The sequence below is a fragment of the Akebia trifoliata genome, chromosome 14 (genome assembly GCF_017979445.1).
Source record: "Akebia trifoliata isolate Shusen 1 chromosome 14, ASM1797944v1, whole genome shotgun sequence".
NCBI classification, from domain to species: domain Eukaryota; kingdom Viridiplantae; phylum Streptophyta; class Magnoliopsida; order Ranunculales; family Lardizabalaceae; genus Akebia; species Akebia trifoliata.
This window is the reverse complement of record NC_141388.1, coordinates 31,223,383-31,248,182: the sequence shown is the minus strand read 5'-3', so window position 1 is coordinate 31,248,182 and position 24,800 is coordinate 31,223,383. Positions and strand designations below refer to the sequence as shown.

Below are 24,800 nucleotides of genomic sequence, written 5' to 3'. Positions count from 1 at the left end.
ACGGGGAAGCTCATAGAAGGTCACATCGTAGAGATTAGAGGGATAAGAGTTAGGGCTTTTCTTAGTGGTGGTCGATTACTGGAATCCTATCGAGTGGTGAAAATTTGGTTTTTGAAGTTGGGATGGTTACAGCGGAGTACCCTTCGTATAATTTCAATGAGAGCCTGGCTTGTGAGGGACACCGTTCATCTTCCTAAGGTGTAGAAACATTTTGAAGGTTTGATTCTTTTCTCCTCTCTTCAATTATTTTGATTTTTAGGTTGATGTGGTTTGTTTATTTCATTTTACTTACATATTAAAGTTTAATTTTGGTTTTACGCTTTTGATTGGGTGGTTTGATTGGTGAACAAATTCATTGACCAAAGAATATAATTCTTATGTGGAAATGATTAAAAGTAAAGAAATGGGACAGAAAGCTAGACTTGCTTGGATGATGGGGCAAATGCACCGAATGACAGATAAGTTGTGGTGGGATGCACTTTATAACTATTTGAGTCTTAAGCATTGGATTTATAGCTGTTATTTAATTTAAGCTTCCACTAAGATGGAAATTTGTTTAATTTTATTGTGGTGATTTATCATAATTTTTTTTACTGATTACTGTCTTGTTTTGTTTGATATATATATATATATATATATTTTTTTCTGAGCTTACTATGAAGTTTTTTACCTTTTTAAGATTTTATTTATTCTGTTTTCGATGAGATAAGATTCATAAGCTCTTACTCTATTGTAAAGGTTTTCTTTTTGTTTTTGGTAAGTGACACTTTTTCTAGATCTTTTTTTTTATATCTACGTAGATCAAGTCGTTTAATTTGATGACATTATGCATATCTTTTTCATGTCTAAAAGAGAACTAAAAGTTCTTGATGTAGATTGGTGAGCTGATTTTAAAACAGAAAAAGGTTTGATGCAGTCTCTCCACCTTGAAGAATCCAGTTCACATCCTAGATATCTCACCTAAAATATATATATTAAAAAAAAAAAAAAAAAAAAAAAAAAAAAAAAAAAAAAAACTAATACAAGAAATAGGCCCCAATGCCAATTAAATTGAGAAAGAAATAGGCCCCAATTCCAATTAAATTACTTACTAATTTGTCCATATTCATTTTTAAAAGCCTTGTTGAAATAAAAGAGATCTTAAATTTAGTTTGTGGGGTTAAACTTGTTGTACATGGGATCTAGGCTTTTTGTTGGTTGGTCTTCAACTATTTTTTGAGCCTATGTTTTTGAGCTTTTGGGTGTTGGCTTCTCAATTCCCCCCTCCACATAGTAAGAGAACTTTACCTCATTGAGCTAAAATTAATTTTCTATAGTTCTTGTTAGATCCTTGTATCCTAACTTTGTTAAATATTGTAATAACCTTCAATATCTCTTTAGATTTGCACCAATTTTTTTTAGTAGGGGCCTCCAGAAGCTTCATAGATGAGTTTGTTACTCTGTATTTTGTTTGATAAAATCTTTTGATTTGTTCACTCGTTAGTCTTTATGGATCTTGAGTTCCCTAGAATTTGTTGTGGTAATGCTTCTCAATGCATGAGACAATTCAATATCGTTATATTGTCTAAGAGATCATTCTATCGTCTTCCTTAGATTTTCAAGATTTCAAACTAATGTATTTCCTTTGTATTTAATAGAGTTTTCATCGTATGCTACATACTGATCATGTAGTGTGGATTACCTAATAAATGATGTCAGAATATAAATGAGATATTATGTGGATGTGTTAGGAATATAAATGATACTGGTCATTTTTGGTGCATTCTGAGTGCATTATCAACATTAATTATGAGGTATTTTGTTTATCAGGAATATTTCATTTGTCCATTTTTAAGAAGAGATGCTGCTGAAATTTCTATAGATTTTTATATAATTATAAACTTTTTAAAATTAAAAAAAATATTTTTATAATTTTTTGATATAAATTTATTATATTTATAAATATTTAGTGTAATTATATATTTATAAGGGTATTCTAATATATTTTTATGCATTCTAGGTGCATTATCAAGATTGTGTATTATGCAAGCATTTTGTTTATCAGGAAAATTTCATATGTCCATTTTTAATAGGAGATGCTGATGAAATTTTTATAGAATTATAAATTTTTTATAATTTTTTAAAGAATTATCAATTTTTTAAAATTAAAATAATTATTTTTATAAATTTTTAATATAAAATTATTATATTTATGTAATTATATATTTATAAGGGTATTCTGATAATTTTTGATGCAATCTAGGTGTACTATCAACCTTAAGGGTATTTTGGTCATTTTACCCTAATACAACATATTTTAGAAGCTGTATCAAGCAATAGTTACCAGATTTTGGTAAATTGCATAGTACTTTTACAAAGCTCTATCAAATAAGCTTTTCCGTGTTTCAACTTCTGACAACAGTTTCTTACAGCAGAATTTGATAGTAGATTCTGGCAACTGTATCAAATGGGGCTTAAGATTACAAAGGTTGTTCATGTCATCGAAAACTGCTTCTGTCATGAGATGGTATGATGATGGTCACATTAAGGATGGGATGTTGAGACATCCTATAGATTCTAAAGCATGATAATATTTTCATAACATTAACCCATCTTTTGCTTTAGAACCTCGTAATATTAGACTTGGATTGGTGAGTGATGAGTTCAATCCATTCTAGACAATGAGAATTGCTCACAACACATGGCCTAAGATTCTAATTCCGTACAACTTATCACCTTGGATGCGTATAAAACACTTTTCTACAATGATATCATTGTTAATTCTAGGTCCCCTTGGCTTTAGAAATGACATTGACATGTTCTTAACACCACTATAGAAGAATTGAAAGTTTCTATGAGAAACTTGATTAGATACCTATGATGTGTTGTGGAATGAGACATTTTTTATGCGTGCGGCATTCATTTTGATCATTAGTGATTTCTCAAGTTATGACATCTTATTTGGTAGGAGTACGAAAGGGAAGCTTGCATGTCCTAACTGCCACAAGAACACATGCAGTCGTTACTTGTATAAGGGTCAAAAATACTATTACATGGGGTATCGCCAATTCTTATCAATTGATCACAGATTTTGACGTGATAAAATATCCTTTGATGATAATGTAGAGTCCAGATCTACTTCAATTCCAATGTTTGGGTTTGATGTGTTGAATTAAGTCAATGAAACTACCTTTAGATTAAGTAAACATATTGGTAGTAAGAAATCATGACAAGGGAGTGAAAATAACATGCCTTATAATTGGAAAAAATTGAGTATATTCTTGAGTTGCCTTATTAGAAGTATAATTTATTGAGACACAGTCTAGATGTGAGGCATATTGAAAAGAATTTTTGTGATAATGTACTTGGTACATTATTGTCGAAGCATAATTTAAAAGCTCGTCTCGACTTGGTAGATATGGGTGTGAGACACTCCTTTCACCCACTAGTGCTATTTGGCACAAACAAAGCTTATCTTCCTACTACTTGTTTTTTTATGTATAAAACTGAGAAGGAATTGTCTTGTAAAGTATTGAAGAGTGTGAAGGTTCCAGATGGTTACTCTTCAAAAATTGCAAGATGTATCAATATCATAAAACGCAAAATATTAGGACTAAAGAGTCATGACTCCCATGTTATAATGTAGCAATTTCTATCATTGGTTGTGAGGAAGTCGTTACCCAAGAATGTGAGTAATGTACTGATTGAATTAAGTAATTTATTTAAAGAATTATGTTTCAAAATCTATCAAGACGAAGATATGATACAATTGGAAGAGAGCATTATGCTTACACTTTGTCATTTGGAGAAGATTTTTCCACCAACATTTTTTAATATTATGATGCATTTGCCCATCCATTTGGTTATGGAGACGATGTTCAATGGACTTGTCCAATATCATTGGATGTATCCCATCAAAAGGTCTTTCATACCTTCTAAGTTATCAAAGATCTACTTTCTACTTTATAAGTTATCAAATATCTACGTGACTTCTTTTACTTCCATATTTTCACCTATATGTACATTTATGTGCGGCAAGAGGTAACCCAGGTATTTCAGGAGGTGGTGCTATTCTACGTGATGATCATGGAGAACTTGTGGCAGCAGGGCACTGGGTTTTCGGAGAAGCGACAAACAATGTAGCTGAAATCCGTGCATTGGTAGTTGCATTGGAGAGCTTTGATTTAATTGGTAAAAAAATTATTGTTGAAATGGATTCAGCTATCATAGTGATGGGTCTTGCAAGTCATGTAGTCTCTTGGAGACTAGACGAATGGATGCATAAGGCATGGACAATGCTATCGAAAATTGAAGTTAGAGAATGTTGTTGCAGACGCCCTTGCTGCAGCAGCAATTCATAGTTGACAGTCGATGAAGTTCATGCGAGTAATGGAGTTACCTATTAATGTTAAACATGCTTATACTGGAGATAAGCTTGAATTGCCTCAATTTCGAATTGTAAATCGTTAGGGTCTGCCCTATGTACAAATTTTCCCATATATAATATAAATCATCTTGCTTGCTTAGCAAAAAAAAAAAAAAATATGTACATTTATGTCCATATAGGTCCTTATACTAACAAAATTGTTATGTGCGTAATAAAGTATGGCCAGAGGGATCCATTGCTGAAAGTTACTTGGCAGAAGAATGTCTTACATTCTGCTCAAGATATTTATATAATGTTGAAACAAAGCTCAACTGACCGATACGAAATCTTGATGAAAGTGTGATAGGAAGTGTCCAACCCTTTTTCTTGAGTGAGAAAGATTGGCAACAAATGTATCTTTATGTATTATTCAACCACGAAAAAGTTGTAATATATCTAGAGTAAGGTGAATTATCATTCCTTTCTCTTTCTCATTACGTATAGTTTTCTACACTAAATGTGTACAAATCTTAACATTTGCACTACCTTATAGACAACACTTTTGAAAACTTAAGATGCAAAATCTACGATTACGATCGCATGTCCGTGATATACAAAAAATGCACATCGACCAATTCATAGATTGGTACAAGAACCATGTAAGTCACACTTAATACATATAAATTAACCACTTAACTTATGTCTCATTGGTTATATTTATTTTTTTCATTTCTTTAAATAGGTTCAATTGATACAACAAGCAAATAGTTGAAATAGCCTCGACCTTTTTTCACTAAATAATAAAGAGGGTTTTGATTGGTAAATTGAGAATTTTTTGAGAAATGTGAATCGCCACCTAGTTTAGATCTAGGAACCAACTTATGTTTCAATGGTTATATTTATACGTTTCGGAAGGCACCAAATTTATCGGATCAAAATGATTGGTCTCGACTACGATCCAAAACTATCCTATGGTCAATACACAAAGACTAAAAGTCAAACTAGGGTCCAATCATTATCAATTTATATTAGATTTCCTAAACAAATCTTATGGCTAAAATTCTTCAATTATTTAAATTATTCCATGAATTTCATACAAAAGGAAAAATTTGTGAAAAAGCGTTAATTATATCCCATGATTTGAAGTCAGTTAAAAATTCACATATGCAAATATGATCCAAATCAGCAAAAATGGGAATTTGTGAAATATTTTCAAATTAGAGAATTAGGAATGTGAAAATTTTAAAATTTAATTAGAAAAAAATTTCCCAAAATAGAAAATTACAAGTATAGGATGAACTCTCAAATTAGAAATTTGCAAAACATGAATCTTTCAAAAAATATAAAATTCCCAAGTTAAAAAAATCCTAAATTTCCAAAACTATAAGAAAATGCAAAACTTCTAAATTGGAAAATTACTAAAATTTGAAATCTCTAAATTAGAAATTTATGAATATGTGTTTTCCCAAAGTAGAAAATTATGAAATTTATATATTAGAAAGTTTCGAATATGAATTTTCCAAAACAAAAACTTTTTCTCACAAACATTTCAAAATAGAAAATATAAGTGTGAAATTTTAGCAATTTGCAAATATGACTTTTCAAGAGTAGAAGTTTAAGAATATGGAGTTTCTAAAATAGAAACTTACGAACATGAACACTTTCTTTTGAAGAGGGAATTTGCAAATGTATGGCAAATTATCAAATCTAAAAACAACCATGCACACAAAATTCCAAATTGGAAAAATCTCATATTAGCATGCTTCCCAAATCAGAAATTGAAAAATTAATGAAAACTAAAAAAACTCCACGTATATCCGATTAATCCAATGGACATATATATGTACAATTCTAGATTTTCCAAAATGGTCCTCATTAAAAACATGTATATTCATCATTAAATAAAAGAATTTCGAAATCCTCAAAAATCTCTAACCACAAAATCGGCAATATCGCCCACATAGAGGATAATATAAAAAAAAAATATTTGAACTTCCGTCACCATGATTCGCACACGATTGATTCGAGTACAATGATCATGAAATTTCTAATTGATAAGTTACTCACATAGAAGAAATTCCAATATTAACAAGAGATAGAGATATGCCAATTTCTGAATTTTCAAACATTCGTCTTGAATATTCATTAACTTAATGAGCAAATTATTGCATGGCTTAATTTTCAAATCATTTCACAAGTATCGCGTATCACAATTAATTTGAACAATCATTCATTCCTAAACATGAAAATTACCAAAATAATGCAAATCACTCTAGAATTAGAAAATTTCAACCAACCCTAAAAAGGTTCCGATTTAAGCTTGATGGTTTGGAACTTAAAAACGCAAAAAAGAAAATAATGTTTCTAATCCTATTAGCATAATAAAAAAATGACAAAAAAGAATAAGAAGGAGAAATAAATAAAGAAGAAAAAAACGTCCTCTATTATGAGTTACAAGACAATTAGGACTTAAGAACAAAAAAAAATGTTAGGAGTTAAGAACAAAAAAAAAATGTCAACGATGGATCAATGATAAAAAAAAATAAAAGACATAAAATAAATAAACATGGGGTGAAAGAAGAATAAATAATTCAAAGATAAAAACAAAATCAAAAGAGAAAAATAAGGTAAAATAACAAAGATGATCTTACCTCCATGATAATAGGGTTGAGTGTTGTTCCTTCAGATGCAACTCAAGTTAATGAAAGAAAGTGATGACAAGCTGTTGTGCAACAATAGTGGCGTTCCAGAAGAAAAGAACGGAAAGCAGATTCATCACTATATTTTCGCGCCCCAACGAAGAAAAATCCAGTAGTGACAGTCTTGCTATTTAATAGGAGGAAAATAAAAGACGTTGAAGATAATGGTAGATGCGTTCAAGGGAAGAAGAAAAGGCAGAGATGGTGGTGATTCTGGGGCATTTAAGAGAAAAAAAGACAGAGATGGCGGTGTTTAGGGCGTTCAAGAGAAGGACAGAGATGGTGTTGCTACTGTTCCCTTCTTCTTGTTTTTCTATTATTTCTCTTCTGCTTATCTTTTTCATTTATTTCTTCTTGCCTCTGCTATCTAGAAAAGAAAATCAGACTTTTGATTCACTGATTAGCCATATGTTCTTAATTTTTTGAATTCAAAACTTTGCACACAAGTATGAATTTCAGATTTGCTGATTTGCCACGTATTTGTCACACTTGGGTTTGGAAATTATGTATGTGTGTATGAATTTTCGGGGCGTTGATTTCCTATGTGTTCACAAGGTTCCCAACTTAGAAATTTGACATGTATGAGTCTCTAATTATGAATTTGTTAACATGTTTATAATTTTCCTTATTTGATAATTGTTCATGATTTTGAATTTTACTAATTTCGAGATTCATGTATGTTTAGAATTTTACATGATTTTGATTTTTGCTAATTTTGAGATTTATGTATATTCATATTTCATTAATTTGATGGTTTTATGCGATATTGAATTTTGTCAGTTGGTTGAATTGTCATATATCCACAATTGCCTAAGTTGGAAAGTTTCATATTCATAATTTCTTTTTTGAAAAATTCATTTTGGAACTCTCTAATTTGAAACTTCATAATTTTCTATTTTGTAAAAATTCATATTCATAAATATCTAATTTAGAAAGTTCATTTTTCTAAAAAAATTTCCAATTTCGGAGTTCTACATTTTTCTTATTTAGAAATTTCATGTTCATGGAAATTTATTACTTTCTAATTCAAAAATTTCATATTTTTGCAATTTTCTATTTTGGAAACGTTATCCTATATTTTTAAATCTCTAATTTGGAAAATTTCATATTCCTAATTTAGAAATTTCCTAAATTATCGATTTAGAAATTTTACGTTCACAACTTTCTAATTTGGAAAATCTTCATAAATTCCTATTTTATTTTATTTGAAAAATATGCATATGTAGATTTTAATTGAAAATATTATCATGTAAATTCTAGAACATGGGATATGATTTGGGCTTTTTCAGATTTCCCTTTTTTTGCGAAATTCAAGAATTATGTAATATATGGTGGGATTTTGGTTGTAGGATTCATTTAAAAAATTTGACATAAATTGATGATGATTGGAGCTTATCTTTTCTTTAGTCTTTGTTTGTTCACCATTAGGATAGTTTTTGATCGTAGTAGAGGCCGATCATCTTGATTGGACGGGTTCAGTGCCTAACACCTTTTGAAAGCTGTAATTTGTCTTCTTACCAAATTCTCTTATTTGTGGATTGATCCGAATCCATTTTGGGGTGATTCTTTGTTCCTAGACTTAAACTAGGTGGTGACTTCAAATTTTCAGAAAATCCTCAATTTACCAATTAGATTCCTCTTCACTATTTAGTGAAAATGGGTTGAAATGATTTCAGTGGTGACTCCACTAGGGATTTTAGAGTTAAACTTGACCTGATCCAAAACTATCCTTAGGTTAAATATTTTCTCGAGTCAACCCAGTTGATTCAAGGAGATTATTAGATTATGTTAGATTTTGTTGTTTCTTTCAAGGAGATTATTAGATTATGTTAGATTTTGTTGTTTCTTTCATGGGTATATGATTGGATGTGATTAATTTTGGTGAATGTATGTGGCTTATATGATTGGCTATTCTCGAAAGTGCCTCAAGCGCACCTTATCCCTTCGCACATACTTACGAGCATGCATACTCATATTTCTATCATGGCATGTCCGTATGAATCCTATAGCCGGATCCAAGCTAACCTGGTCCTTTGAGACACGAGCGACACCCTTGAATGCTACAACTTCAATACAGTACACTTGGGTATATCAAACTAGAGAACCATGTACTGTTCGACTAGGTAAAACTCGGATGGTATATCGGCGTTTTGGGCTGAAGTGACCTAAGCTTTGTCCTAACCTATCCTAAATAATATAATGAGCTTAGAAACATGAACTTAGGTGTGGTCCCATTAGGTCACTACTTGAATCGACCAAGAGTCCTCTCAGGTTACTTTACTTAATTGAACCAAAAGGTAAGGGAGTAAACTAGTCCACACTGCTCAAATTGAACTCACAATACCGATCCAACTCAATAAATGTAACCTATGAGACATACCGGTCAATGTCAAGTTAAACCAATTATCCTAATTGGTAAATAGATCCTATGGATCAACATAGAGATCGGTTGGATTAATTAACTTAAAAATAGTGGATGAATTGATTCAAGTAGAATATTTGGATCCCTTCGGTCGAATCAGCCCAAACTCAAACGTGTACATAGTTCCAATTACTTTTTATTGGCCAATTTGATTCAATATAGTGAATATTTCATAATCGATAAAATTGAGATCAGTAAAAAATGTATTAATGGGTGTACCGACTAGTAGAACCTTGACCTTACTTTTGGAGATTGTACAACCCTTAATCATGGTTCTAAATTTTCTAAGATTCTTGATTAATCAGAAAATCATCTTCATGCAATTTTTTTGCTTAGAATGTTCCATCTATTAGAGACTCTAAATCTAGGGGGTTAACTTAATAAACACTATCAAGAGAGACCTTTATTTCTAAATGCTAGAAACCTACTCTCGAGTTTGTAACAAAGAATCCACCTTTGATGGGATTTCAGGATGTCATTGCTTTTAAGCTTAAGCATCCACTATTTAGTTGGAGTCTAGAGTTAGGTCGGTTAGGGCAGACATCAACACTGAGTGAATTGTCAGAAATGGCTTTTGAGTTTGAACTTGTAAAGATTAGTAAGATCTTGGTGATCTTTACAATGGACATAAGCAACATAAAGAGCAAATTAGAAGTGCTAAAACAGATCTCTGAATCAACAAGAACTCCTTGCTGATGAAAGTGACAAGTGACTAGAAGGTAGAATGGTTAGGAATCTGCAAAAGGTATATGAACTTGATGGAAACGAAGATCCTTTTAATGAAAGCCTGATGCTATCAAATAGAATGACTCAATTGGAAACAACTGTGAAGAACATAAAAGGGATTGATGAAACCATAGTAGGAATCGAGATTTTGAATCAAATCCTTAAGATTCATCGGTTTGAGAAGTTCGTAATACAAGAGATGGAAAAATTCAATGGCAAAGGTTGCACAATAACACACCTCAAAGTATACGTCACTAACATGTGCACCTAGGCTTAAGTGATGAACATATGACATTACTTTTTCAACATACCCTATCAAGATTGGTGATACGATGGTTGATGTCTTAAGATCTATCTGCAATAGGGATATAGTAAAATATGTTGAAGCTGTTTTGGCACTAGTACAAGTATAAAACTAAGATCAAAATTTCTCAAAGAGATTTGAAATCAACTAAGCAAAAGAATAGGGAAATATTTACTTACTTCATTGATCGTTAGAGAGCTAAGGTTGCACAAATATGGGATAGACTCTTAAAGAAGGAACAAATAGTTATCATCTCAAAAAGTCTTTCACAAGGATATGCTCAGCATCTAGACTCCTAGTACCTTCCTACATTTAAGTCTCTATTACACGTCGGTAGCCAACTGGATGTGCCTTCATTACCGAGTTCTTTCCAACCCTTCTGACAATAATCTCAAAAAGTCTTTCACCAATTCTAGGCCTACCATTAATCACACCTATGTGGCAAATACATTTGCTACACTTGTCCAATCTACTACCTTGCCTGTTGATCAATGTAATCCTAGCCAACCTCGACCGCGAAGAAAATTCACTATTCTTTAGATGTCTTTGAGCATTGTCTTTCAGAAACTATTTAGTAAAAGGCTCATTGCACCTTTCCAGTATCGACCTTTACCAAACCTGCTTCCCATTTCTTACAATCCCAACTTATTTTGTGAGTTTCACCAAAATCACGGCCACCTTATTGATCGTTATGTTGTCCTTCGTCACATTATTCAAGATCTCATCAATGCTAAAAAAGTTACTATCCTTACCTTTATGCAATCAAATGTTACCACCAATCTTTTACCTATTTGCCAACCTCCTTGGACTTTGAACATGGTGTCCAATACCCAACTCCAATTTGACCCAGTCCATTTTATCTACCCAGTCGATCTAAAGTCGTTCAGTACCCTTCATACTAGAATGATAGTCCTTAATAAAATTCTCACCACCGGTTGTAAACCATTCAAGCTAATTTAAGATGAAATCTAATACTTGTCCCTACTTCATTATGATAGCCTTGTTTTCATCACTTATGTTTCAACTAAGATGGACTCAGAAGAATCCAACTCCTTAGAAAATTAAAAGCCTTACGGGATGGACAAGCAACATGAACCGTTCCCCATTTCTTATAATAAATTTGAACATGTGACTTAGGAAAAAAGAACTTTCAAAATATCTGATCTCAATATTGACAATCATATGGCTTTTCCCAAGGGAGAGGAATCAAGTCTGAACAAGGAAATCCAAAAGAACGTAAAAAATCTAAAGTAGAAATTCAAGACTGGTAAACTACCACAAAATCCCTTAACATTGTCCAAATGTTTCTTGAAGATCACCAATGCCTTAGTCCTATCGGTTGACGGCAATGTCCTGAGTCCTCAATTGTTATCAAACCTGTTGTAGGTACTTGTCTTTAATTTTTCACGAGTCATGTGACTTAGTTTGAGTATAGTTTTTTTTTATCAATTTCACAATATCTTATTTTTCTTCGAAAGCCATAATAATGTAATGATTCGCAATTTCATTGTAGAGAATAGATGGGTGTTTCCAAGACCATATAATGATCGTATGGTAGAAATTATTGATAATATTTTAGCTACTCAAGTCCCTAAGATGCTATTACAAGATAGAATAGTATGGAGATTAACAACAAATGGTTTATTTTCTTCGAAATCAGCCTATGAAGTATTGGATGAAGAACGAGACACAGTGGGGTGTAGAAAGATTATATGGAGTAATAAGGGCATTCCACGATATTCTTTTATTGCTTGGTTAGCAATAAAGAAGAAATTATTGACTGTGAAAAACCTTAATAAGAGGGGTTTTAAATGGGCATCTGGGTGTGTATTGTGCTGTAACAATCAGGAGATAAATGACCATATTCTTTTTCAATGTCCATATACTAGATGGATATGGAAACAATGTTTGTAAAGGTTTGGAATAGTAAGAGTTGGCATGGGAAAAATTGAGGAGGTAGTGCAGGTTATTAACAACATTTTGTTTCAGGAAAAAACATATAAAACCGATGTTGTACTTAACGTTTTGTGTAGTGATCTACCTCTGCTGGAAAGAAACAAATCAGCGAATTTTTGCGGAATTGTTTGTTCAAAAGGAGGTGATTCTAAAATAGGTGGAAGAGGTAGTGAGGTTTCAGTTTGATGGGATGAAAGTTGTCAATAAAAATATAGAAGTAATGCTGCAAATCTTGAAGAACTGGTCATGTGGGTTTTCTTTGGTACCAAATGTAGTTCAACGACTCTCGTCGATTCCCTCAGCGGACAACGTGTTGTAGATAAATACTGATGGATCATTATAAAGTCAAGGGGTTGGTTTTGGATAAAAATGGAGTTATTTATTTTGTTACTTGGAGTAATAGTGAGGGAGGAGACAGAATTCAAATTGAAATCCAATCGATACTTGAAGCAATGCGTTTTGCAAAAATGAAAGAATTCAAACGAATTCTAATCTCATCAGATTCGTTGTATTCTATTAAGTGCATAACTGGTGAGATTAGTCCTTCATAGAAGTATGCTGAAATGCTAAAGGATATTGCAGTCATAGCCCAAGACTTTGATGAATGTAATTTTGAATTCCAATGGAGAGAAGCAAATAGGGCAGCAGAATTTTTAGCAAAATTGGGAGCTGATTCGGATGGGTTTTTAATATTTCAGGATAATTTTAATGGTCCTTATGATCTTCTAAGAATTGTTGAAGAAGATAATACTTGTATCTACAATAGTTAGTAGTGCTTTTTATGGAGGGGACCCTTCAACCCCGACTTATCAATCAAAGGAAAAAAAAAACCTTGTTTTCGTTAAATCGATCTAGCCCTTTTGTTTCTGTTGCGTCGAGTTAGGTTGTCGAGTTTACAATAGCGTCGGTTGCCCCATCTAAATTTAATTGAATAAAAGAAATTTCTAAATACCTCGAGCGCATTAACGAATTAACTAATAATATTGCTTTAAGAGAGGATCCTCTAACGAGGAACACCTTCTCGAGTTAATCACATAACTTGAACAAGAAGACAAAAGTCTGGCTCAACCTTTTTACGAGAAAGCGAAGGTCATTGACTTCGGAACAAAAAATAATTTTCAAGAAATTCAGATTGGAACTAGCTTATCCCCAAATGAGTATGAGGAGATGATAAATTTATTTAGAAAATTCAAAATACTTATTCGCGTGGTTCCATGAGGATATGTTAGGTAAGCTTTGGTGTTGTCTAACACGAAATAGATACTAGCCCTATGAAACGGGAATACTACATATAAAGCTAGAATGAAATCACATAATCAAATGACAGGTTATGAAATATATTAACGTTGGATTTCTCAAAATAGCAAGTCACCTAGAGTAGATTACTGTTGAGGCAGCTAACAAGAATCTTGAAACCATCGTCATAAAAGTGCATGAGATACATTGAGATTGGCATGAGAAATTTTCTTTCGCACCTTTAGTGTGTCAAACTTCAACTTAATCCTCTATGGGAGTTACTTAGCATTTTTTACTATGTGGTATGAAATCAAGTATTAACAAAAAGCCAATCATTAGAAACGGATTTGATTGGTCATCGTATAAGGCCTCAATTGAATCAGACAAAAATGGCTTAGAACAAGTTTACTAAAGAAGAGTTACTCGTGCTTTTGATAGGAAAGTGAAGGTGTTGGACATACAAGTTGAATATTTAACCTGTAAACAAAATCGAGTAGTTCTCTCAAACCTAATAAAGAAAATTCAAATCCAACAAGGAAGGTCCTTTTGCCAACAAGATAAGATTGTTTGGAAAAGCTGTTGGATTTCAAAGATCATAATGACATCAAAATATTAGAACCATTCAACCTTGGCTAGATTGCCTGGTACTATATCTAACAAGGCCATCTTTGGCCGAACCAAGTTTTCTTTTACCCAACTTAATATCTTTTACCTTAGCCCTTTGCAGCCTTTTCAGAAAAAAAAACTTGCCATTTTCTTAGTCTGATCATCCAACCTAGGGTAGGGAATGGCTTGAACTACATTTTTGTATGATTATGAAATTTTGGGGTACGTTTGGAGGTTGAGAACCCCAAAAAGAAAAATATATATATTTCCCACCTCAAAAAGAAAAACAAAAAAAGAAGAAGAAGAAAAAGAAACAGAAATAAAACAACAAACAAAATGAGGAATAAAATTCAAACTAAATGAAAGAAGTTTCGAAAGAAATACCACATAAGGGGCATTTGGGTTTTGAGCCTCAACTTTCCATTCTTTCTTAGCATACTCATAAACTCACCTATGGAAGTCATACTAAGTACTGCATGAAAAAATCGAGAAAAATAGCAAGCAAGATCAGGCAATAGCTGTGGAAGTTCAAAAGAACATAAAAAAAAAAAAAGAGAAAAAGAAAAATCTACAAGGTCAAAAACCCAGAAGGACGACTCAAACAAAAATTAGGGCATGCCCACAAGGTTGAAAATCCGAAAGGATGGCCAACAATTAGAAAATATAGAAAATGGTAAGCTAGCAAGATAGAAAATCTGAAAAGTCGACCTAGGAAAAATTTAGAGCATGCTTACTAGATTGAAAATCTAAAAAGATGATCTAGGCAAAAGCTAGAGTAACTAAAAGAAAATCTCAGTTAAGTTGAGAATCTAAAAGGCAGTTCGAGCCAAAACATTGAAAGTTTGAATGGCGAGTTTCATCGACTATAGGATAAACTCTTAATCATCGTACAATTAATACCCAATTTGAGTCAAATATAAACTCAATGCAAACAAGTATCTCGTCTATGATTGATCTGAAGATATTTTCTTCCCTAAGTGAACTGATGGGGAGAAAGAATAAAGTCTATGATGAATTTTAGAAGGAAAATTTTGTTCCTATTTGTTTGAGCCTAACTAAAAATCTTTAATATAAAAAGATAAAATTAAAAGATAAATTTTTATTGTGCTTACGATAATCAAAGATTTCAAACTTTCATAACAAGGGGCACTTTTCTTTTCTAATGAGTGTAGTTTCCCCCCTTACACTGGGGGCATTCTTTTTCAAATGATTTTCCATTATGCCTAGTGCAATGTTCCCTATCAAACTAGGGGCATTTTATTACGAAGCTCACTCTATATTAGAGGTTACCCTCTTGATAGAAATTTTTGTAAACCCTTAAGGTTCAAAGTAAATCAAAATGTTGGCTTGAGACCCATAAGAATCCATTTAAAAAAAATTCAGAAGTGTTGCTAATCTCTCATTTTTTTTGCCAAAAAAATAAGTTCATTACTCTTTCACCTCGAGCAGGTGTATTAGGATTTCCCAAAAAATAAGTTCATTCCTCAATTTCTTAACTTCATCCTCACCATCTTAGTAGTCATGTTCTTACATCCCTTCCATTACAGATTCAACCAAGGCATATCACTTCTCCAACAACAAAACTTCGACTTCCTTCTATTCTATTTTACTACTTCTCTCAAGTCATCTCGGGTTGCATCTAAAGGAACGCACCACAACCACCATTCTGTTGTAGAGGTAAGTTTGTTTTTATTTTTATTTATCTTCTTATTCTTCTTTCTCCTCCTCTTTTTATTTTTATTTTGTTTTGATAATTGCCCGACCTTCTTTAATGTGTTCGTAACGTTTATCACGAATTTTAAATTTTTTGGATTTAAAAATTTTACATGTGTACATAAATTTTTGATTCACTGTTTTGCCACGTGTTCTTAACTTTTTGGATTCAAAACTTTGCACACAAGAATGAATTTCTGATTCACTAATTTTCCATGTATTTATAACATTTTGGTTTGGAAATTATGTATGTGTATATGAATTTTCAGGGCGCTGATTTCCCATGTACTCACGAGGTTCCCAACTTAGAAATTTGACATGTACAAGTCTCCAATTCATGAATTTGTTAATATGTTCACAATTTTCTTGATTTGGTAATTTTACATGATTTTGATTTTTGCTAATTACGAGATTTATTTATGTTTATAATTTTCCTGATTTGCTGATTTTACATGATTTCGATCTTTGCTAATTTTGAGATTCATGTAGATTAAATATTTCACTAATTCAATGGTTTTATGCGATATTGAATTTTGCCGATTGGTTGAGTTGCCATGTGTCCACAATTGTCTAATTTGAAAATTTTCATATTCATAATTTCTATTTTGAAAAACTCATTTTGGAACACTCTAATTTGAAAATTCATAATTTTCTATTTTAAAAAAAATTCATATTCATAAATATCTAATTTAGAAAGTTTTTTTTTTTTTTTTTTTTTTGATTTTCCAATTTGGGAGTTTTGCATTTTATTTTATTTTTTTAAATTTCATAGTCATGGAAATTTATGACTTTCTACATTGAAATTTTCATATTTTGCAAGTTTCAACTTTGGAAACTTTATTTTTATAAATTTCTAATTTGGGAATTTATCCTATATTTTTAAATTTCTAATTTGAAAATTTTTATATTTCTAATTTTGAAACTTCATAAATTGTCGATTTAGAAATTTTACATTCATAACTTTCTAATTTGAAAAATCTTTATAAATTTCTATTTTCTCTGATTTGAAAAATATTCACATTTGTAGATTTTTAATTGAAAAATATTGCCATGTGAATCTAGAACATGGGATATGATTTGGCCCTTTTTAGAATTTCCCTTTTGTGGTAAATTCAAGAATCATGTAATATTTGGAGGGATTTTGATCGTAGGATTCATTTAGCAAATCTGTCATAAATTTATGATAATTGGACCCTATCTGGTCTTTAATCTTTGTATGTTGACTATTAGGATAGTTTTGGATCGTAATAGAGACTGATCATCTTAGATGGGGTGGCTATGGTGCCTATACCTTCCGAAACCAGTAATCTGACTGCTTACCCATTTCTCTTATTCGTGGACCAATCCGGATCTATTTTGGAGTTATTCTTGGTTCCTAAACTTAAACTAGATAGTGAGTCCCAATTTACCAATTAGATTGCTCTTCATTATTTAGTGAAAAAGGGTCGAGATGATTTAAATGTTAGTTGGGTAGGGAAGTTGTGCTTGGAGAAATAGTGGTTGCACATCCTCAATTTTTCTCTTTGCAATCCGATTCTTCTATTGAATTTGTGTTGACTATGAAATTGATTCGGGATTTGATGAGAAATGTTGATACTAGAATATTTGTTGTAATGGTGGCACTAGTAATAATTGTTGGTCTCTATTGTAGCATTGTTTTTTGTTTTGAAGCTCTAATCTTTGTTTCAATGGTGAGGAGAGTTTGTGGTAAAAATACTTGGTTTGCAATCTAAATTTGGGGAAAGTGTTCTACATAGATTTTATTGTAATCAATGTTCCCCCATTTCTACTTGCAAGTAAACTTAAGGTCTCTTTGCTTTGATGCAAATTATCATTCAAGTAACTGAAATTAGTTTATGCACTGGAAAAGTAAGCATTGTTTGGTTGATTTCCCCATCCGTCAATTTTGTGGATATCTTTTTCTTGTCTTTTTTCATGAGAAAATGAATGAATTCTTGATCTAATAATATCTGATTGTACCCAAATAGTGGTGGGATTTTGTATGATACGTCTATGCATCAACTACTTTGGCTGTTTAGGTATTCAAAGTCTTTCATGCTTAGTAATGTCAGTTGGGATGAATAGTTGCTACTGATTTGTTTAGATACAAGATTACATTGATTTCCTACATTTACAATCCATGTTGGCATATAAAAGCCTTTTGGCTTGACTGCTTGATGTTTGGTTTATTGTATTTATTGCAGTTGAAGGATCTTCAGATTTTCATTGTTGTGTGTGTTATCTTCAACTTGCTGAAGAGATCCCTTGCATTTCCGCAGTTGTAGTTGCTCTACTTTCTGAGGTATGCCTAGCAAACTGATTATCATGCCTTGCAAGATATTTGGAATAATTCTTAAGTTTTATATAATTATCCTCAATTATTTAGCATTTCTATTTCATATACATGGATAGGAGTGTTAGAATCCCAATTGAGGTAGCAAGTATCTCAGTATTTCGAAAATATTGGACTTATGAAATTTGCAATATATTTATTGTGTAATCATATTTGTATATAATACTATATGGGTTGTAATGAGTTATATGGGATCAATTTTAAGGTTAGCAAGTGTTAACCTTGGGACCTCTACGTTTGGAATGTGATGGTACTGTCTGGACAGGTCTGAGTTAATATTTTGGTTCCCATAAAATGTGGCCTGCTATGGTCTGATCATATCAGATTGGTGAGCCATGTGCCAAAATATAAATTGTATACGAAATTGGAAACTTGGAAAGACTTATCAGGAAAGTTTGTTATGATTTAAAAAATTGCTAGAAAGAAAAGTGAGACCCCAAGAAGACCAATAACAACAACACTAGTTCTCGCTCGCTTTGTGGCAAGTCCATCCCTTGCATGGATTCATTGTTCAGTAACATAACACACCCCCCTGAAATAACCTTGAATGAATTTGAGTCTGATATGAAAGATGCAGAAATGGACCGAGTTCCAAAGGAGGCACCTAAAAAGAAACTTCTTGTCATGTGCAAAACACATCAGATGCCTCTCCCCACATCAGAGAATAATTTTACCAAAGATCCATGTTCGATGCATATTATCAACAAAATAAATAACAAAGTTTAAACCTTGGCAAGCAAGGATTTATCCACAAAGACAATGCTGATTCAGTATTTCTTTCAATTCAAAACTGATTCAGAACTACGTAACCAAATTAAAAATAGTTTTCGAAAAAAAACTACTAAAAAGTCAATAAAATAAAAATTAGATTACTATGGACAAGTTTAGATCACTCTAATCCACTCTTGCAAGTTCTCCTAATATCTTAACTTTCCTCTATTTATGTGATTTTCAAATTATGCCCCTCATAAATCTAGTTATTTACCTCCTAAATTCTTTCAATTGAATTCAAAAGAAAATACCTAAACCACACTCTTTATTTGATTTTATACAGCTTAGGAAATCTTAAATAAACAATTCTCTATCAATATAATTGGCACTAAATCTAATTATTTTTACCTTCCTAAGTCCTTTATCAATTTAAATAGCCTACAAATACCCTATCAGATCTACGTATTTACCTCTTCATTCCCTTTATCACACCTCCACAAATCTTACCACTTAACTAAGTGGCACTTCATAAAAAAAAATTTCTCTACTTTTAAATAAGTACATGAAAGCGAGTTTCCAATCCACTAAAAGATATTAACAATATAAATTCACGGGCCTGTGGACAAATTAAGGGCAATTGCTGTACATTAACTTGCCCTCCTCGACCTCTTCCCCCTGGAAGAAATTATATTTTCACTTGAAAAATAAAATATTATGAACTAGGACTTACAACCATTGGATATTTTTTGGTGGGACTAACTATTCCTTTTCGCCATTGTGTTTCAATTTTAAGTTCAGGAGTTCAGTTACCGTCCATTTTCGAAGCCTTGGATTCACACAAGAATTTTTAAATTTTTTTTTATAAAAATATAATCTAGACCTAGGTTAGCAGGTTAAGTTCTGAAGAATCAAACTGCGAAACCAATTTGAACCGAGCTAGTTTGCGGTAGGTTAGCTTTTGGTTCGTGAAAAGCAGCAAACCAACCGAACTTGAATGTTTTATCTTATTTTTTTTTACCCCCCTCCACGTTTTAAGATGTGAATGTGCATTACGGTATTCTCACTAACCTAGCTCCACTCTTTGGAAAACACTGTTCTTATTAAGGAAGGAAAGTTTATTGTGCAGCCATCTATTTGGAATAAAAATACATGATTGGATTCAATTGGGATGTACATAAGAGTACAAAACTAGAAGAACTTTGAAAGAGAATTTTAATTATGAATTTGGGAGTTCGGTGTCCAAACATTTCCAAATCCTTGGACCAAGCTAACCTTTTTTTTTTTTTTTTAAAAAAAAAAAAAAAAATCTGATCTAGACCATGAAATCTAGAGCACTAAGGTGCTATTTTGCAAAAATGGCAATCCATGTGGGCCCAACGATCCTTCATGACCATGGGAGCATGATGAGCTGGCCAAATTAACTCACCCTCACAAGTGTGACCAATGGGTGTGGTGCAATCAAAATTATAATTAATGAGACCGAGTTTGATTGCATACACTCTGCTGGACGATTGAAAACCTCGTCCCACACCTCAATACATGCCACATATGCCACAATCCGAGAAATTAATGTCTAAAATACCTCCCTTTTATAATTTCTTCCAATTGTGGTTTACGGGGCATGAATAAAAGGTGAGAAGAATTTCAATCCTTCACCATGGATGCATACAATCTGCTCAATGCAAACCTACCTCGTTTCCATAAATCAAGGTTTTGAAACCGCTCCTAGGTAGGCCCACAGATCGTCCCCCACACCCCCTTCCCCACCACCCCTTCCCCACCACCAAATTTCCCCTTTAAAATCCCATTTCTTCTTCCTCATTCATCCAATACAGTATGTGGATCAGAAAGAGAGATCCCCCTCCCCCCCCACCTCCTCGTCCTCCTCCTCCTCATCCTCGTCCTCTTAGCCTCCTCCGTGGGCCGAAAACTACTAAAGGAGTGTACTGCTCCTTGTGTTTTGCTGTTAGAAGAAGAAAATCGAGGCATAAGTTGGGATGCTCTGTCAGATAAATCTCATCAGGCTCCAAGAGAGAAGATGACCACCTTGATTAGCATGGGCCATACTAAAGAGCACGATAAGCTTTGCTCACTTTACATTCTAAGTGTAAAAGAGGTTTTCCAATACAGATATTTTGTTGTTTCTTCCTTAACCTTGAACCTTTCTCCATCATCCACGTACCAACTAAATTCCTTCTAGCTGATACTTTGTGAGTGTAGTTTATAAATATGTCGTGCATTTGATCTCATGTCATTATTTGTTGTTTCAGGTCACGAAGGGAGGAAACAGAGAAAATGACCCCACAAAAATGATACCAACATCTGCAGCAGTTAATCCAAGGTGGTTGGGCAATTTATCATTCGTTCTTCTCTGATCACGTACTCAAAACTATACGATTAAGGATTTTCTAGGAAACCCTTGAATCAAAATTAACAGTGTTGTCTGTTAGTTTTGATGAAACTGTGATTGCTCTCATTTGGACATCATATCCCAAGAACGGATTCCCTTTCTGATTGATGCATATCACTTTTGTTGTTTAGAGTCTAGCATCCCTTTCCTCATAGTTGTAATTGAAACTAATACTTTCTCTTTCCACTAAGTCTTGCTTTTATGTTACTATTGGAGTTGGATATGATACATTGGGCTCTGCAAATGAATCTTATTTCCCCATTCAACTCTGTCTTAACTCATATATTCAATTATTCCTTGCAACCTACTATTTCTATGATATATGATGCATATCATCTTTACAAGCATCCATGTAATTTAAAATTTGTAGTTTGTAATTTTTATATGTATGCACCAACATAAAAACTAATCCAGTGCTTACTAATCAATAGGAACACAAAAAGCTTTGGTGCAGTAGCCTCTCATGTGAAAGAGATTCCTCCATCTTCTTCTGAGCAAGGTAAATTATAGTTTTTACTGTTGTGGAAGAGATTAGTTGTTTAAGAGGCAATTTTAATCTTTATTTAATTTTTCTTCATTTTTGTTTTTTCGATTTTTGAGTCTCCAATCCTCTTTTCGTGTTCTTGGGGATCCCGAAAATTGTATTGTGGTGGGTATGTCCCTTTGTAATTCACTCATTTAATTAAGGCTGTTTTACTAAAACATGCCCGGAAAACCACAAAATTTCCATTTCAATACACCATTCATTTTAATTTTGAAATTACCATTTTTCAAACTACACTATCTCACTTAAGGGTCAGGTTCAAGGGCCATATGAGAAAACATATGAGAAAACTTTCGTTTTTAATAAAATTTTAAAATATGGGTTAGAAATTTTGGATTGAGCTGATTTTTGTGAGGATGATTTCTATGATGGGAAGATCATCCAAAAAAAAAAAAATTAGCCCAATCTGAAACTTCTAACCCATTAAAAGTGATTTAGAATGTGGACCGTCGATTTTTTACCAATTTTATCACTAATTTGTAAATCACTTTTGATGGATTTAGAAGTTTCTGATTGAGCTGATTTTTTGTGAGGATGATCTTCTCATCATAGTGACCATCCTTGAAAAAAATCAGCTCAATCCAAAACCTCTAACCCTTATTTTGAAAAACGAAAGTTTTTTTCATATGTTTTCTCATATGGCCCTTGAACCGCCCCCCTCACTTAAATTGTGGAAAAAAAACATTCTATTTTGTAAAGTGATTCTTCACTATGTACTAGGGAAAATATTTCTCCTGTATCGACAGGACTAGGACTAGAAGAAGGTTGGATTGCCTAATTACCACCAGTAGTTGAAAGACACGTTTTAGGTCTAGAGTTGTATTCAGTAAGTTGGGTAGTTCAATTCCAATCTTTCAGTCCTAGTTCATCATGCTCTTTTAAGTTAAAGAGCTATTTTACTGCATTTTATTTTATTTTTATGTCCTTTGGATACTATTTTATAAAACAATAAAAAAATTTCCTTATTTACGCGAAAATTGGATTAGAATTTAGATTCCCCTCTTTGCTGAAAACATTGAAACCTTCAATTTCCAATATGGAAGGTAGACAAAATTGCCAATGGATTCACACTAATGAATAAGAATGATGACGAAGTGACCTCAAGATTGTACCTCATATCTCACTTTCCTAACATGGAAGTTTGTAGGAACCATAGATGTTTTTCATCGAAATACAAGTAAAAAAGCATTTATGGTTCCTACACACTTACACGTCAGGAAAGTGAGACATGAGGTACAATCTTGCGGTCAGTCCAGCACGACACAATTAATAATTATTGAGAAAAGAGTCAAGCAAACTGACTTTGTTGGACACTGCGTTCAATACTGTACTGATGAGCCAATGCATAGATAAACATAGATATCTTTCCTTGAGATACAAGTTGAACTAATGCACTTTAAATGTCTTTAGTTCAAATTTCAAAGTAACCATCACGTTTAAATGTCTTTTCCCACGTGTAACTATCTCATAGATTTTCTACTTGTATCCCAAGGTGTGACATATGTCCCACGAAATTTGAACTCTGTGATGGTTAATTTGAAATTTGAACAAATCCTCTCAGTACTATGACAAATGTCCCTAAAAATTAACCAAACGAAACCGTGGTCACTAAAAAATATCCAAGATTTTAGGTTATTGGGACATATGTCACATGTTGAAGAGAATTATATCCAAATACTATTGAGATAGTTAAACATGGGAAAAGACATTTGGTAGGGTATCAAGTCTTTATTATAAGGGTGACCGTGATCTCAGATTTGTGTGCAATGACATTCGGAATTAGAACTATAATACTTTTTTCTTCTTATTGGGCAGTTGCTAAGAATTGGCATCAAATAGAGGTTGCTCTTCCATTGAAGAGGAAAAGGAGTCGCATGGTAGAAGAAGAAGCAATCAATGAAGAAAATATAGAAACTGAAGTAAATGTGGAAATTACCAAAAAGAAGAAAGATCGAGAATACACCGGTGGAGAAAGGGTATTGAATCCCAGAAGGAAAGGAAAGGAAGGTAATGAATCAATGGAGGGATCAAGATGCACTCGTGTTAATGGAAGAGGTTGGAGGTGTAAGCAGATAACTCTGATGGGGTACTCTTTGTGCCAACATCATCTGGGGATGGCCAGGACTAGGAGCATGAGCAAAATTTGCAGCGATCAGCAAGAAAATCCTTAACATTCTTCCGATGAACAATAACCATGTTTCTTGATGATCATCATTGTTATCTACGTCGTCAAGAATGATCAAAATCCTCAAAAATCTATCGTAAGGTTTCTACAGTAGAATTCCTATGTCATAGATCCAACCAAGTAGAATGTCTAAAGCTAAAGTAATAGAGTTATCAGAAACAATGTTAAGTGGTCTCAAAGTAGGGTTAGGAAAAAATGAACTCCATGTTGCTTGAAGACAATGGATTGATTCTTCAATGATAGTTATTTATGGACTTCATTTCTATTTATTCGAAAATGATTTATGTTTTACAGGTGTACTTGTTAAGAAAACAGGGCAATTGAACCAAGAAAATGATCGGGAGAAAGAAAAACGAGATGCAATCACACACAAAAACACAAAGATTTTATGTGGATCCCTCAAGATTGCAATACATCCATGGATCATACAGATTTCACCATGAAAAGAAAACTGGCAGTTACATCTTACGCCCTTTCACCAGAAAGAGAAAATATATAATATAGTTTTACATAATACAAATGATATTTCAAAAATATCTTCGGGATGAACAATACTTCATGTACAATACCATCAGGCTCCACAAACAATA

At 32.7% G+C, this 24,800-nt stretch overlaps 1 protein-coding gene across 1 annotated transcript; it reads left to right on the top strand.

Moving 5' to 3' along the window:
* The first annotated feature begins 3,820 nt into the window (after window positions 1-3,820).
* On the top strand, window positions 3,821-24,421 carry LOC147386761 (uncharacterized). Its single transcript, XM_086424611.1, has 7 exons — window positions 3,821-3,900; window positions 4,019-4,302; window positions 18,212-18,309; window positions 20,801-21,187; window positions 21,342-21,412; window positions 21,913-21,980; window positions 23,841-24,421. The coding sequence occupies exons 1-7, from the start codon at window positions 3,821-3,823 to the stop codon at window positions 24,194-24,196; spliced, it is 1,344 nt and encodes a 447-aa protein (XP_086280737.1). The 3' UTR covers window positions 24,197-24,421.
* Window positions 24,422-24,800: the final 379 nt, after the last annotated feature.